At 35.1% G+C, this 17,764-nt stretch overlaps 1 protein-coding gene across 1 annotated transcript in view; it reads left to right on the forward strand.

Moving 5' to 3' along the window:
- The window catches only part of LOC131955372 (angiopoietin-2-like), a 47,486-nt gene extending 37,371 nt beyond the window's left edge, over nucleotides 1-10,115 (forward strand). Inside the window, exon 6 of the mRNA XM_059319493.1 lies at nucleotides 9,741-10,115. Within this exon, the coding sequence (XP_059175476.1) occupies nucleotides 9,741-10,115 (375 nt within the window). The remainder of the gene's footprint in view (nucleotides 1-9,740) is intronic.
- The last annotated feature ends 7,649 nt before the right edge of the window (nucleotides 10,116-17,764 follow it).

Consider the following 17,764-nt stretch of genomic DNA (forward strand, 5'->3'; position numbering starts at 1 on the left):
TTGCTCATAACTATTGCATGCCTGTTGTACTAAGCGGTGTTAAACAACCTCAGCACATCATCCCCGCCAAAAAGGGCCTGCCACTAAATGCCTACCGACGAAAATAGGCCGCACTATATTGACTCCAAATGAAATAACTTCTGACAACAAGGCTCAAACCAAGTAGCTCCTGTCAACAATATTCGACAAGTATTGACTAGCAGGTAAAATGGGACAAATCGAAAATTCAAAATTTGTCGCCTCTGAGGGGTGACACCATTAAGTGCCGCACCGGGTGACTCTCGACCTCGCTACGCCACTGAGCTAATGTAAAGCCACAGCTCAGTATAGGCTTGAATTTAACATAAAATAGTGTTAGCAGTGGACAGCCTCTGAGACTGTGCATTAGGAGTACGGCCGTCGGCAAAACGCCAGAGTCCGACGATATCTGAACATCAATTTTGTCTTTTATGAAGTGCGGAGCACCTTTAGCTTAAGACCTGAGCTTGGCCCCTGTTGACACCACCACTAGCGCCGCTTATGTCCACATATTAATCACACGTTTTGCGAGTGAGCTTAATGGACAGACGTTTATAGGTGGGACCGGGAGCCTAAATGCATTTACCGAAGCCGCTGTGTCACGGGCATTTTAGAGCCGAACATCTCAGGGCAGCATGTTGCAGAAATTAAAAGCACGTGAATTTGTATAGTAGAGGGAGAACATCATGCCACTGTAATAAATTAAACACCAATATAATTCACCGAACTAAAGTCATTTAGATCTATTCGTCGGGCTAAATGTCGCTAGTCTCATCGGCATAGTCATTTAGTGCCTGTTTTGATTTTTTTTTAATTACGCGGTATCTCTTTCTTAAACATCAGCCTAATGACAAATGACGTTACACGCGCCGCGAACTTTGTGACGTTGTGCTTATTGGGGGATGAAACGGCGTGGTTTAGAAAAATGACGTGTTTCTTTTTTTTTAAGTGATAGATTCTAATTTTCTTACGAACTATAGGTTCATCTAGTTTTTTTTTTCTAGAGGGAGATATCACTATATTGTGATGGGGGGGGGGGATTTATATTTAATCTCAATATATTCTGATCTACTACTATTCATACGGCAACCATTATACTCGTGAGGAGGACGGGAATCACTCTTATGTTCCGCAGACACTAATTAACAATGTCAACAACTTCGTTTATGAAATAACATGAACTTTATTAACACACACTTATAGATCATTTGTACAATATAAAAAAATACGTCCGTCTTCTACTATATCTAACCCCCAACTAACTTCACTGCTGCGTCTTACGTCATCGGTACATTGTCGCACCATGCTCACGTCACACTCACGCCACACAAATTTTATTGAACACGCGCACAATACTCTCGCACCAAATCGTCTACTGTCAAGTTCGTACCGTCCTATGGTAACCTCTACTCGTCTAGTCTAATTCTATATATCTACGCTATGACATATATAGTGGGTGGTTTTTTGTTGTTGTAATAATGTGTGGTGGGGAGGGGTAAACATTGACTACTGAAGAAATAAAAAAACTGATGATAGCAGAAGGAAAAAAAAACAAAAAAAAAAAAAAACAAACCATGTGGTATTCAAATGTAACTAATTAAAATTTGAACCTATTTTAAAAAACACAATAATCTTAATTCAGAAAAGGTGTAGGCCTAAGACTAATGTCTACAGACAAAAAAAAACAACTAGGCTTAATTAAATGGATCGCCCATAAATGACGTCATACTTTTCCCGACGATTTCCCTCTCACCCAATAGTTACTAAAAGCAAGATGATGATTTAATATCATATCGCAGTTCTACTATACCCGAACCCTTAATCACAATTTCTAACGAACACGAATATATTCTTCATCATTTTTGAAAAAATATTTTACACCGTCCCATATTTTGAGTCCAACGTCATTTATGAAGAATATGGACGACCTAATAATTGACAAGTTAATCAGTACAAAAGGGTTTAATAAATGTTGGACCTCCCAAAAGTCTTTGAGATCTTGGATGTACATACATACATAGCCTTAATTTCAATTGAAATTAAAGATAAGAAGACGGCCCTCTGTCCCACTTTTATTAAACAAGACAGCTATGTATATTCAACAACAAAATCAACACAATATACATACGAATAGACATGTGTATCAAGGGAAACTACTCTAAATTTTATTTGGAAAGATAGCCGCTGTTTTTATCTGCTAATATTAAATTAATATTTATCTCAAATACCTTGTTTAAAGTTAGTTTCATGATATTTTAAATTGTTTTGGTCAGTGATTGTTATATTAAATCAATTATCTGTTATGTTTTGTAACATTTGACTTAAATTATATTTATTTAAACAATTATATTCATCAGTTACCTCTCCCGCACATTTCTACTGCAGCGGAATTGATTACGCTAAAACGATAGATTACCGGATATTTTTTCTTTGTAAGCGTATTGTAAACAATGGGTAAAGGAGGCGATTACTAAGTAAGAGGGGATAGAACATGACTTGCTTCGCGATATTTGAAAACATGGCGATGTTTAACCTCAACCAAAAAAGGCAATGAACCTAGAAGAAGACGAATATATATCTTAGACTTGCAGCAGATTACCTTCCCATGTTCGCTTTAGTATTACAGTTTTCATCAAACTTCTTTTTGACTTGAACTTCTTTAATTTAAGAAAGTTTACTTATACATAATACATTACGTCTAATTATAATTTTTTATTTTTACCACTCAATGTATTTTGTTTTTCTATATCTTACATTATCATCCTAATTTTTTATCACCTTAGTAAAAATTTGCTTAAGATTATAAACTTCAAGTTTTAAAAAACATCAACGTTATAGTACGTCGTGTCAAATGACACACCGTTTAAAATGTCTACATTTAAATTTCAACAAAATAATGACGTAAAAACTAAATAGGTAAATATGATATGACGTTAGTATACATATCTTTCAATCTATTCACTCTAAAGTACAAATCAATAATTTTTATTGATTAAGGGGCTGGGTGAGTTATTTTTATTCGGGTGCCCAGGGAAGGTTTGGAGTTGGTTGGGACAGAGTTTATACAAGAGTCGGTGAAGTTTTCTCCGAGGCAGGTTTCGAAGCTAGGCCAGGGATGTTTACGAATTGTTAGTTGTCGAGTCTATTCTACGGGGGGGGGGGGGGGAGTTTTGTTAACACCGAGGCATGTTATAAAGTTGGTACATACATGTTTTAGAATTGATAGGGGGAGAGTTAATACGAAAGTCGGAGGCGTTTTCGCCGAGACAGGTTACAACGTTGGTACATGGATGTTTATGAATTGATGGGAGCAGAGTTTATACTAGGGACGGAGGTGTTTTGGTTACACCGAGGGTGGTTTCAAAGCTAGACCATGAAGTTTTCACCGAGGAGGGTTTCAAAGTTGGTACATGCATGTTTAGGAGTTGGTTGTGTGTAGAGTTTATACTTGGGTCGGTGACGTTTTCACCGAGGCAGGTTTCGAAGTTGGTACATGCATGTTTTGGAAGTGATAGGGATAGAGTTTATGCTAGGGTCGGTGAAGTTTTCACCGAGGTTGGTTTCGCAGTTGGTACATAGATGTTTTGGAAGTGATAGGGACATAGTTTGTACTAAGGTCGGAGGAGATTTCATCGAGGAGGGTTTCAAAGTTGGTACATGTATGTTTTGGAAACGATTGGTGTAGAGTTCATACGGGAGAGTTTTGTTTTCACCGAGGCGTGTTTCAACGTTGGTTCATGCATGTTCTTGGAATTGAGAAGGGCAGAATTTATACTACCGTGGGACGGTTTTTGTTTTCACCTAGGGAGGTTTCAAACTCGTTCCATGTATGTTTAGGAGTTGGTTGGTGTAGAGTTTACACTAGGGTCGGTGAAGTTTTCACCGAGGTGGGATTTGAAGTCGGGTGTGGCTGGTTTTATTTGTACATGGAAAGCTTTAAAATTTGGATGGGAACGTCGTCACTTGTAACATTAGTTGAATACAGATAAATTTTTGTTTGTAGGATTGTTATACATCCTTTGTCTCTTAAATGGTATAGTGTGGGTAGACGAACGGTCTGTTTATCTAGCGGTTGTTAACGTGTTTAGGAATGGGGGCGAAGGCGGCGGACAAAGTTTTCCATGTGGATAGGGTGCATGAGATATTCAAAGAGGAGTGGTGCCTACAAGGTATGCATCGCAGTGTGTTGGAGTGGCGTCTAGGGGTTGTGACATTACTTGAGTGTAGATAAATATTTGTCTGTTACTTTGTCACACGTCCTTTGTCTGCCGGAGGGAATAGTGTGGGCAGTGGTACGGTCTGTTTATCTAACGATTGGTATTGAGGTGAGGGATGAGAGAAGGGGAAAGGGGCTACGGACAAAGGGAAGGGTGACTAGTGATAACAATAACTCAACCAGCCCCTTAATCAATAAAAATTGTTGATTTGTACTTTAGATTGATTAGATTGAATGATATGTATACTAACGTCATATCATATTTAGTTTTTACGTCATTATTTTGTTGAAATTTAAATGTAGACATTTTAAACGGTGTGTCATTTGAAACGACGTACTATAACGTTGATGTTTTTTAAAACTTGAAGTTTATAATCTTAAGCAAATTTTTACTAAGGTAATAAAAAATTAGGATGATAATGTAAGATAAAGAAAAACAAAATACATTGAGTGGTAAAAATAAAAAATTATAATTAGACGTAATGTATTATGTATAAGTAAACTTTCTAAAATTAAAGAAGTTCAAGTCAAAAAGAAGTTTGATGAAAACTGTAATACTAAAGCGAACATGGGAAGGTAATCTGCTGCAAGTCTAAGATATATATTCGTCTTTCTTCTAGGTTCATTGCCTTTTTTGGTTGAGGTTAAACATCGCCATGTTTTCAAATATCGCGATGCAAGTCATGTTCTCTCCCCTCTTACTTAGTAATCGCCTTCTCTACCCATTGTTTACAATACGCTTACAAAGAAAAAAAATCCCACCCCTCTACTTGAGACATAAAATACAAAAGTGTATTGTGTCTTGTCGTCACAGAAAACAAAAAACGGTGGCGTCTAATGTTGTTAACCCTTGTCTTCCTAAATTATTTTTTAACTTGTTAAAGAAATTGAATGTTTAGTTAAGGATTCTGACGCAAATGTTTTTACAAGGGACGATACTCGTGGATGTAAACAAGGCTGTTCTAATTTTAGAACAGTTGTCTTTCCTCTCGTTTCTCTATTAGGGAAGACAAGCGACACGTCTTTTAAAATGTAAACAAGCGTGCACGGGGTGCACTTAAAATAAACCCAGCTGCGAAAATGACAACGGCATGGTGACACTTTTTGGAAAACACGCTTTCATGTAAATAAAATAAGGGTCGCTTTTGTTGATGTAATGTATACCTGTAAGTTCTCTCCGCCTTTACCGACCTAGTGTGAATTTTTCGCGCGCGCGTATGTGTGTGTGTGTGTTTGTGTATGTGTGTGTATGTGTGTGTACGTGTGTGTGTGTGTGTGTTTACGTGTATCTCAAAAAAAGCGTATCATGTCAACACCTGGGCAACACGTCATAGTCAAAAAAGGCCTAATTCATTACAGATCTATAGGAAATCCCTCTTTACATGTACTTACGTTAGGAGGAGTAAACGCGTTTGAATAAAAAAAATGTATTTAGTTATATAGAGTTATAGAACCTTAACCCTTTATTTACGGAATTATGTTCTGAATGAAATTTTTACTTAAACAATGTGTTACTGTATTGCTTTTCGCACATTCAAAGCATATCTCAAAGGAAATTTTGTTTCATAAATTTTTAATTGCCGAAACCTATGTTGGTACTTATAAGTACCGTCAGGAATGTAGGACATTTTTTTTTTTCAAAAAAATTTTTTTACAAAACAGGAACAAACGATACAATTTATTAACTAATAAAATGGCAATCATTATAACAATCTCTTTTTGTAATTTTCACATATAAATACAGCACAAAAGTATATTTTGAGTACGATTTTTACTCGATTTTCTATCGGAACACATCTTAGACCTCAAACACAGCAAAAGTAGTCGACATGTCAAGCTCCCTCAATCTTGTCTGTGGTTTTTTGGTGTAGCAATGGTTGCCGGAACGAACATGCTTTTGCTGGAAGCTTCCAAAAGCTAGTACTATGAGCCACGTAAACAAAAGCCTAGTCATTCAGCACACAACTACTAGTAATACCAGTATAATTGTAGCCTACTAGAATGTTATGACAAGTCTACACTACAGTGCAACGTTCATAAATAGAAGTAAGCTCAATATGTTTAGGATAGCCGTAGTGGCCTACTCTTTTTTGTTTACTGATTAAAATTTATCTTATAGGTCTATACTATATGCAGAAGTTTGGACTATTACTAGTCTACACATATACATTACGTAAATGCTAGTTGTTGTAGGCAAGACAGTTTATTGAAGTAAATATAACTAACAAATTAAATCTTACAACTAGAACTAGGCTTTGGTATACAAATGAAGTATACTAAACCTTGTAAACGAGCCTTCAACTGATACCTTTATTCTTGTTATTTTTTTACTACTAGAAATTAACATGTAATTACAATATCTCTTAGGAAAACCATATGCTAACCTTCTTATAAATGTGTAAATATCATTTTTTGAGTACATTTCGATAATTAATCATCAAGACAATATTTATGTAACTCCACATAAAAAATCTGCCATTTTCTAAAAATCCTAAAAAAATGACCGTGTGCCCTGACGGTACTTATAAGTCCACTTGTAAACATCAGTCTAATACAAAGACAATTTGATTAAAATTGTATAACTAGAAGTTAAATGCGTTTGCCTGACTATTGGAGATACCAATAAAAAAATGGGGTTGAAAACTTGAAAAATAAGGTAAAACAAAGGCAAATCAAGAACGTGTGTGAGAACTGTACAGAAAAATTGTGAACTACCGATACAGCTAGACATTGAAAATGGTACCACACCAGTAATTTTTTTAAAAACATTGATCCCTCCGACTACCGGCGACTCAGGGGAGATAATACTATTAATTACTTCAATAATTTTAAAAATTCGTATTAAATGAAAAATAATACAGGCACTTAATTAAAGTGGTACTTATAAGTACCGTCAGCAGATAAAGGGTTAAAGTTAACAGATGATGAAAAAATAAAATAAAAAATTAAAATTAAAATTAAAATCCACCCACCTCGCTTAGGTGGTGGAATCTTTTACTATATATCCTTTACTCCTACTCCTGCCCCCCTTCATCTATCTGCTCCCCCTTCACCTATCTGCTCCCCCCTTCACCCACGTGCTCACCCTTCAACCACCTGTTCACCCTTCACCTGCCTGCTCACACCCCTCACCCATGTTACTATAAGCGTTTTGAACACTTGTTAAGTTTACAAAATGAAATTTTAAAAGCCTTTGATGATTTGGTAAAACGATAATAAATAAATAAAATATAAGAAAACGTTTGTTTTAATTTTAGTGTGTGTGTGTGTATACGTATAGCATGATAGAACAAGAAAACCAACAAGGTAATGAAGAAAAAAAAAAAAAGCCGAGAGCTGTGGCTAAGTGCGGGACCAGCTGTTGCACAGTTGGTTAATGGATACACGAGGTCGACGCGTCTCGATCGATATTATTTCTTTACTCGATGAAAAACCTATGAGACTGTACGTATAACTGTTAGTGGAAAGTATGGCGCCAGCTGTTGCACAACTGTCAAAGCGACCGGTGTGAATGTGTATACGTGTAGCATGATAGAACAAGAAAACAAACAAGGTAATGAAAAAAGCCGGGAGGCGCCTCTAAGTGCGGGACCAGCTGTTGCACAGCTGTCAAAGCGACCGGGGAAAAACTCATTAATGTGGTAACAGCTGTCGCCACACTTAACGGTAGCTTTGCGGTTAACCACTTAGCGCATTCGATTAAACGCGGGACCCCTGCGGTGATCGCTTCAGCGAACTCGCCATTAATCCATGATGCGTGACCAAATTTAATTAGGCGGGCTCTCATTTGATGGCCCCGTGGGTGCGATCAATATTAACTCTGGACCGTGTACGCTCCTTCTAAGTAACAAAGGTTCGTTGCTCGCTCAATACGTGTCGGGTCCCATTAGCGAGCAACAGGAGTCGCTATTGGATGTGTGTACTCGAGAGAAACGGGTGAATCGATAAGTAACAGGTGTCGCTAATGAGTAGCTGTGGTGGTTAAATGGAAGTCAGGACACAAAGAACCTTCTACCTTTTGTATACGCTAGCGTTACTAGATTATTTTAAACAACAACATACAAAGAAATAAAAGGAATTTCAAACAAATAAACAAAAAATAAACAAATTAAAATTTAAAATTAAAAATTAATAATTTAAAAATTTTTTAAAAATTTAAAAATTTTTAAAAATTAAAATCCAATCACGTAACTAGTTAATAATAATTAAACTAATTAAAGATTAAAATTTAAAAAATTAAACTAATTAAAAATAAACAAACAAAATACAAACAAATAATTAAATTATGTAACTCGTTAATAAAAAATTTAAAATTTAAAATTTAAAATATTAAAATCAAATCAATTAAATCAAACTTAAATTAATTAAAATTTAAAAAACAAAATACAAACAAAGTAATTAAATTACGTAACTGGTTAAAAAACTAATTAAAATTTTAAAATAAATAAAAACAAACAAACTCATTAAAATTACGTAACTAGGTCACTGATTACGTCACAAGGTCACTGATTACGTCACAAGGTCACCGGTGGTGACCCACCCTCACCCTCCGCATCCCCCAGCTGGGGGAGTATTTTACTATATGTCATTGTCCCTCCGGCTCCTCACCCTCACCATCCCCCACCACCAGTTACTATATAACATGTTTAACCCTCACCATCCTGCTCCCCCAGGCGGGAAAGTATTTTACTATATGTCGGTGTACCTCACCCTCCCCCAGGGAGTATTTTACTATATCTCGTTGTCCCAGGCTGCTCACCCACTTACCCAGGTGGGTGAGTATTTTGCTATATGTCATTGTCCCGCCGCATCCCCCAGGCGGGGAGTATTTTCCTATATATCCTTTCTTCACCGTCATCCTCACCCTCACCATCCCCCATTCGCTCCAAAAGGGACCTATTATACTACTTCCACACCCTCCCGCCTGCCGTCACCTTTATTATACTAACCCCATTACCCAACATACATATAGAGATACAAATAAGATACGTTGTAATTAGTGCTATTGAGCTTATCAAAAGAAGGAAAAGCACATACGTTATTTATATTGTAAGGGAGATGGGTTTATTACCTGCTAGCGTGTTACAACGTCAGGCAATGTAAGGAGATTAATGAAAAGGAGGGAGTTCTAGAAAAGCCATAAGTAAATTGAATATAAATAGTATTTCTTTTAAGGGAATATATTTTTAAGTTGCAATGTTAGCAGGAAATAGATAATGTAATATTTCCTTTCTCAACAGACGTCTTTTGTTTTAATGATGGGATAGATACAGGAACTATCAATATAAGTTTACTCAGTATTTTCTTTTTACAAAGAATGTTTTCAAGCAATGTGTGTATTATTGTAATAATGTGTTTTGGAAATTTTTTATATTATTTATAGATTGTTTTCGTTACGTTTTTTTATCAATATTTATAATTATCATATAGTATTAGCAGATCAATACTTAAAATATTTCAAACCTAATGCAATATCTAAATATTTCTAATTTTTTGTCTAACACAGGGTTATAATGAACTAAGATTTGATATGAAGTATAAAGGTAAAGACTACTACGCCGTGTACAGAGGTTTTGAGGTAGAAAATGAAGCAGCAAAGTATAAAATGAGCTACAAATCGTTCAGTGGTGGGAATGTTGGTGACGTGTTTATTTATCACAAAGGCATGAAGTTTACAACCATTGACTCCGATAACGATCTCCGGTCAAGTACAAACTGTGCTGTAGACAAGAGAGGTGGTTGGTGGTATACTAATTGTCACAATGTTAACTTGAACGGTGAATGGGCGAGTCGTGTTGGTTATAAAGGAATTAATTGGATCAGCATTACACGCAGTTCAGACTCTCTAGACTTTGTTGAAATGAAACTTCGTCAAATGTAAACAACCCGAAAACAATGCTGAGTGTAAACTAATGGGTATACACAAATCTTACTTATATAATCTTCAGAAACATAAACAACTTTACTTATATTAAATTAAATAGATGTAAACATTTCACTAATGCAATATTTTCTTGATTTAAGTTTAAACGTAAATAACATTTAATCATAACATTTTATTTGAAAACTGATTTTAAAAACTCTAACATAATTTGTTTTGCTACTATGATATAATAATACCACATTTGAGGTCATCTCGAATTGAAATAATTCATTGCTTGACGGTGTTTGTGCTTGCCATAAAAGAAACAAAAACGGCTACGATGTTGTCATTTATTTCTTGCATATGCATAAATACACTCATAGTTGTCATCTACCATTATAACTTTAACCATTCACTCGGATTGTATGTAGTTCACCCCTAATAATGTGTGTACTTTTTGAATTTTTTTCTATAACATTTTTTGGCATAGTTTTCCAAAAGATATATAATCCATGCAAAATTATATAAAGTAGAGATAGTAATTGTCGATTTGGTGTTTGTAAAGTTTTGTATTATAAATTTAATTGTAAATATGCTGTCTAAAGAATAAAGTAGAATAGTTTGATTATTTATGTAAATCAGAGATTTATCTAATGTATTTCTTATCGTGCTGTTAGTTTAATAAGGAAATCTCTATGAAAATGACATATACGAAAAAAAAGTTTCATTTTGAATATTTTATTACTGCGATCAAAATATTATTTCATTATCGCTTCAAGGTATATAAGCATACTCTCACTGATCAAGAGGATAATTTTAATTGTTACCTTCCGTGATCAATTTGGTGTTCATTGCTACGCATTGACATATATGTTTATTATATAGTACTCATTTTTACATCATGCATTTCTTTGTGTGGTTTAATGGATTGTTTTGTTTAAATATTTTATAATAAATTCGTTTATACAACTTACGATGTGTCTTCTTCAATTTCTTTTTGTTGTTCTTTTAAACATATAATAGAAACTTCTGAATTATCAAACAGAAAATACGTGTTATTTTAATGCTAATCAGGTAGAAGGAAAATAATTGCCCCGATGAGATGTCGCAGAGATGTTATTATTAATTATAATTTATACAAAATTAGTTATTGAGTTAAAATCATACAGAAGAACCTCTTGAATAACATTTTTATGGATTTAAAAACCGAGAGACTTTAGGTTATTCAAAGTTTGGTACAGAGCTCGAGATTGTGAGGCTTAACTAAGATCACGTTATGGAATGTAAAATCTGACCATGTTTTTCCTTTTTATGACGAGATTAGAAAATCATGTGAAATTTTCTTGATTTGCGAATAAATTGTCGAGTCCACCTATTTCAGTAACATTGGCATATGAAGGGTTAGTTTAATCAGCACTACTGCTCGGTTGTAGAGGTTTTATCGTAGAAAATAAAGCAGCAAAGTATTAGATGAGCATCACGTCATTTGTTGGTTGGAATGTTAAAGACGACTTTGAACTATAATTATTGTTTAGTACATAAGCCCTTAAATGCATGCTTTTTTATAATCGTTGAAAAAATAGCAATTCTTTTGTTGTATATATGCAGAATACACTGTAGAAAAAAAAACATTTTTTAAATTTTAAATGAACTTTAATTAATGTATTAATTTTTGCATGTTTACAACGTTATGCAGTGAGGTGATAATTTAAAAAAAAAACAGGTGATGATCTTATTACAACAAAGCTATACATTGCACTTGTGGCAAAACTTTTGAGCATGATGTGTATTTCCACCTGTCATTGCACTATTCCACGAGACTTAGTGTCCACACTGGTCCAGGATATCCAGGGTCCACACTGGTCCTGGAGATCCAGGAATTAATTCTGGATCATATAATTCTTCACTCAGGTCATCTGATTCACTATGGTTATCTGCTATGTTGTGCAGTTCATGCTTAATAAGAATCTCCTTTTGATTTCCTAATCATTTTGCTGAAACTAGAAGAAAAACAAGGTACTATATAATCACCAATGCTTATGTATAAAGAAAATATAGTGCAAAAATAGGTCAACATGCATAACTTTGCAGTACCGCAACCAACCTTTTGTGAAGATTTATAAATAAATTATGAATTGATGTGCAAAAGGACACACAATATGTAATACCTATCTTATGTAGTCAAAAAATATATTTAAAAAATTCAAAAACAAGTTTATATGACTTAGATGAACTTTGAAACGCAAACCAAAAATGTTGAGATAGAAAACATTGTGACCATGCACGAATTTGAGATCGGCTCGGCGGTAAAACAAATCTAGGTCACTTAGGCATGCGCAAACTGTAGGTTAATTAATATTGTAGCAGTCAAACAACGCAATGCTCAAAACCAAAAATGTTTAAGGTAATATTTAATGGGAAAATAACTGGTATGTTTCAACTATGTAGCGGTATGCTTTTAAGGGTTAAAGCTTACAGAGAGTACATAAACATAGAAAAGTAAATGCTATCGTGACACAACAAAACAATACTAGATTTGTTTGGTATTTGGTAAGCGGCTGGTCGTTAGGGCGGTGTGGTCAAACTTGTTTCACCTCTGTAACAGCTCATCTTCTCTAGCCCCGTTGACCGGCTGTAAAATACAGTTTAAAACATCCACTTTAACACATTCATTCAGATACATGTGTTACAAATATGTCAACATGTATTTACCAAATAACATTAACCTAACATAATCACAATATAATTTTTTTATTAAATACTGTTTACAAACTTATTAACATCCATTTTAACACATTCATTCAGAGACATTGTTAAAATATCCTTAAGATTATAACATAGGTTAGGGGTCGGCTTGGTCGAGTCGGTAAAGTCATGTTTGCTAAGCCGAAAGTCTCGAGTTAGAACCCTAGAGCAGATGAGGCTCGTTATCTGGGGACAGCCACTCTTCTAGGAGAGACAACTCCAAAATCAAACAACTGCTGCCTTGTAGTTTGTTCTTGTTAGGACAAAGGCTATGGAAGCCAATCCAAAAAGAAAAGCAGGCTGAAATCGGAGTCAATGGCCTCAATGGCGCATAACCAGTTGACACGTATCCTTAATTGTGATGGAGGCGTGGTCGAGTCGGCAAAAGCTCATGGTTTATAAATTCGAAAAAAAGTCTCGAGTTCAAACCCACTGACAAATAAGGCTCGATCACACTAAAAATTAAGAACGAGGAATATTACATAGGTTACTATGTAATTTCCATACTAAGATATTAATTAACATATAACAGTACATACAACAGTACATAAAACAGTTTAGCTAACAAAAAAAGTTTTCAAATACGTCAACATGATGCCATACATTTCTTCTCTCTACAAAATTTCAAGTATTGACAATAACTCTCTCCGTGGAGTGTAAGTGCCGTATTAAAAGAATATTGTTTGCTTATATTTTGGTAAGCGCTGTAACACCAAATATAACGTGTACATCCTTAGAGGGGGTGAGTAAAGTGACTGGACTATAGCGTCCCTAACCTGCAGGTCACCTGAGTCAAGCTCCGCCCCCGTGACTGCAGTCAGAGGTCAAGGCCTTCTCAGCTGTTCGATACAGCTGTACTGCAGGTCCATGTGTGTACCGCTACCTGGAGAGAGGTGGAGACATCATGATAGATCATTAGAGTGTGTCATAATTATTTCAAGATATAGGTTCTATACTACATTCAAAATCAGAAAAATTTATGTAGAATGATGTTTTGTCTTATGTAGTTCAGCTCTCGAATATTTGTATATTTTGTAAATCTCCATTATCAAATCATAAAAATATATAACATCATTATAAATATATATCTTTTGGCTTACTGAGTAGTGTTCACGCGGTGTTTGTGTACAAACAACCGGAACGTAACAACTGGTGGCCAGTATGGGGGAGACGATATGGTCGAGTGGTTTGGCACACGATTGCTATCCCACTCGACACGGGTTCAAATCTATGTGTTCTAGTCAGTAACGTATTCACACTACGTGTTTTTTACGAGTTGTCTTCGTTTACCCAAAAAAAGTGAATGCGAAAAGATAAAATCGATAGCAAGATTTTAATGCAAACAAACAGACAAAGACTAAAAAGTAGAAAATAATTATCATTAAAAATTTAAAAAAAACCCCACGTTTTCTGATTGAACTAAAATGTAGAAAATAAATGCTATACATCACAATAATGCAAGCGATCACTCTACTATAAGCGATGAAAAACGTGGGGCGCCGTGATTTTCTTACAGTTTCTAATACTGTTGACTCTCTACAAGCTCCCTAATAAAAGTCAATAGTATTATCTAATCAATAGTAATATAACTTTTAAATCTTATATTAACAATGACCGATAAAAAACTTTTACTTCGGCGCCCCACTTTTTCATCGCTTATAGTAGAGTGATCGCTTGCATTATTGTGATGTATAGCATTTATTTTCTACCTTTTAGTTAAATCAGAAAACGTGGGTTTTTTAAAACTTTTTTAATGATAATTATTCATCGCTTATAGTAGAGTGATCGCTTGCATTATTGTGATGCATAGCATTTATTTTCTACTTTTTAGTTCAATCAAAAAACGTGGGTTTTTACAAGCTTTTATTTAACTTGCTTCCTCTGTCGTCAGTCTGTCTAGACCGAAACGCCGGAGTAAAAATTCAGACAGTTCTACTTGACCTATACGATTCACATTTGGCACGTGGATCAAGACATGAAGACAATGCAATCTGAATCTAAATTTGACTTAATTGGATGCCTAATTAAATTTTTATGAATTAATTAAAATTTGGACCGAATTAGTAGGCATGTCTAGCCAACCACACCACACGCATCATCACGTTCAATATCTGCGCCATCACGGTACGTTCAATAGCTGCGCCATCAAGTTCAGTAGGCGCGCAATAGTTTTTAGTCATGTAACTCTATTGTAAATAAAACATGTAAAGTACTGAAAAAAATTCATAAAAAACGTTTCAATAACAAGCTTTTATGTAATAATGCAATAAAAAGTAGAAAATAAATTATAGACTAATATTTAAATAACTATAAAGAAAAGCGTGGGTGTCTTCCTTAACATTAGTAAAGGTATCCAATAGATACTAAAGTGACCCACGCTTTTCTTTATAGTTATTTAAATATTAGTCTGTAATTTATTTTCTACTTTTTAGTGCATTATTACATAAAAGCTTGTTATTAAAACGTTTTTTTATGAATTTTTAAAAAAAATTTTTAACGATAATTATTTTCTACTTTTTAGTCTTTGTCTGATTGTTTGCATTCAAATCTTGCTATCGATTTTTATCTTCTCGCATTCACTTTTTTTTTGGGTAAACGAAGACAACTCGTAAAAAACACGTGCCTTTTCCAATCGACGTTTCTTCTGTCAGATTTGCATAGGTTTGTACACAAACACCGCGTGACCACTACTCAGCCAATCGCGTGCTTGCTCCTTCAGTAATCCAGAAGAGGGAAAGTACTGTTGTAACCCCGGTGTGTTTGTGTATTGTTATCCCAAGGTCGAATGCGGTATAAAAGGTGGAGTGAATGATTGTCAGGGGTTAGTTGATAGCGGTTAGGACGAGGGCTGGTCTGTTGTTTGTAAAGAATTGAGACGGAATGAAAGTTGGAAGTTAGACACGAAGCGTTGTTTTTACAAGGGGCGGGTTATGGCTTTGTTGTGTGAATACGTTACTGACTAGAACAAATAGATTTGAACCCGTGTCGAGTGGGTTAGCAATCGTGTGCCCAACCACTCAACCATATCGTCTCCCCCATACTGGCCACCAGTTGTTACGTTCCGGTTGTTTGTACACAAACACCGCGTGACCACTACTCAGTAAGCCATAAGAGGGAGAGTACCGAACCTTGTTTTCATCAAATTACAATTACTAGGTTATTTCCCTTTTTTGTACAAATATATAGGGGTCTAAAATGATCAATAAAATGTTTTCATGGATCAATTTAGTAATAATAACAATTGAATATTCTATTGTCATCGGAAACAAAGCTTCCCTGAACATTTCAGCGCGCTAGCTAACTGGGAAGTGCCCGAAATTTCGATCGCAAGATTTTATACTGAAAACATCACGCGAAAGCAAATTAAAGAAAACGTGGGAAAAAAAGATGCTATGTTTCTAACTTTGCCAAGGTACATAATCAATATATTCAGAAGCATGTGTGTTATTTTAATTGTAGTCTCCCTTTATGTGTTTGACATTTTTCAACGACTCTTATAACGTAGGTAAGAAAATGTTTTCTTATTTATTTCAATTTGTGTTGATTGTTAGGGCAACACAGTCATTACCAATTTGTCACTGGCGTAGCTAAGTAGTTGGGGGTGGTGTGGGGTTAGGGGTGGGTGATAGCACCTTTGGTCGTCGACCTTTAAGTGTGGGCACCAAAAGAGGGAAAAACAAAAATTAAAACATAAATTAACCTGTAGTATTGAATGATACACTGTAAATTTTAAGAATATAAACGACTAGCAGGCTTCACTCGCTGATTTAACTTTATTTTGCATTGATTGTGTCACAGTAGAAAAAACCTTTTTATAGTTTATGACTGATGAAAACCCCTTACAAGGTTTTACGAAAGGGTCATATATCTATGACGTCCACACGAAGGGGGGGGGGGTGACGGAAAAAAACGACTTTTGTGGACGCTAATGTACTGTGGGGAGGAGGGGGAGGTTCGGGATTAAACCAGAAAATACTTACATTTGATTATTTAAAAAATATGATTATAATTATATAATACCAACGAAGATGGCAACTTCGGTTATAGACATGTTTTTAATCCCTTTTAATCACTTAACTAAACTATTCAAAAATAGAATAGAATCTCGAAGAAGCAATACCGACGTAATTTCCAAATGTTGGTGGATGTGATAAATGAATAACTTATACACTAGTGGTTGAGATTTTTTGCTACCGGAAAACCAGCAGAATTTACACCGTGCTGGTGAATTGAAAAATCTTTTAAAGCATTGAAAAAAACACAATTGTTTTACCGCGTAATGTGCGGTCTGTTCAGTCAGTGTTATTGAGAATTTCAATCGGTTTTGTAGTTTTTTATATCTGCTGTATGTCAATCTGGTAAATTAGAGAGTGCTCAGTGAGAATTTTGTCACACATCTTTGATCGACAATGTGATTACCTCTCGCTAGATTTTAGCCATAAATTCACGCAACTGCTGATATTAGTCTTGAGCTTAACTAAATTTAGCAATAGGCTCACCTATTTATTTACACGAAGGACTAAGTATTTATTTTAGCAATTGCCCCACCTAACTCTCTAACTTAGCTATCTTGTCTGTTCAACCTTGGACTCACCTAACTGTTGAGCCATGAGCCCATCTATCTGATGATTCTTGCAATGGGCTAACTGTGATGGGACTATTAAGTATGCTTTATATGTCATCTGTATATTATAACCTCGATTATTCATACATCAACTATACACATGTGAGGAGGACGGGAAACACTCTTATTTTCCACAGACACTAATTAACAATGTCAATAAACTTCCTTCACGCAATAGCATTAACTTTATTATCACACACTTACGGATCTATTACACAATACCAAAATACGTCTTTTTTCCACAATGGCTTAACTCTAACTGTCTTCACTGCTGTTTCCTATGTTATCGGTAACATTG

The sequence above is a fragment of the Physella acuta genome, unplaced genomic scaffold (genome assembly GCF_028476545.2).
Source record: "Physella acuta isolate Inbredline_101_S28 unplaced genomic scaffold, ASM2847654v3 ptg001064l, whole genome shotgun sequence".
NCBI lineage: Eukaryota > Metazoa > Mollusca > Gastropoda > Physidae > Physella > Physella acuta.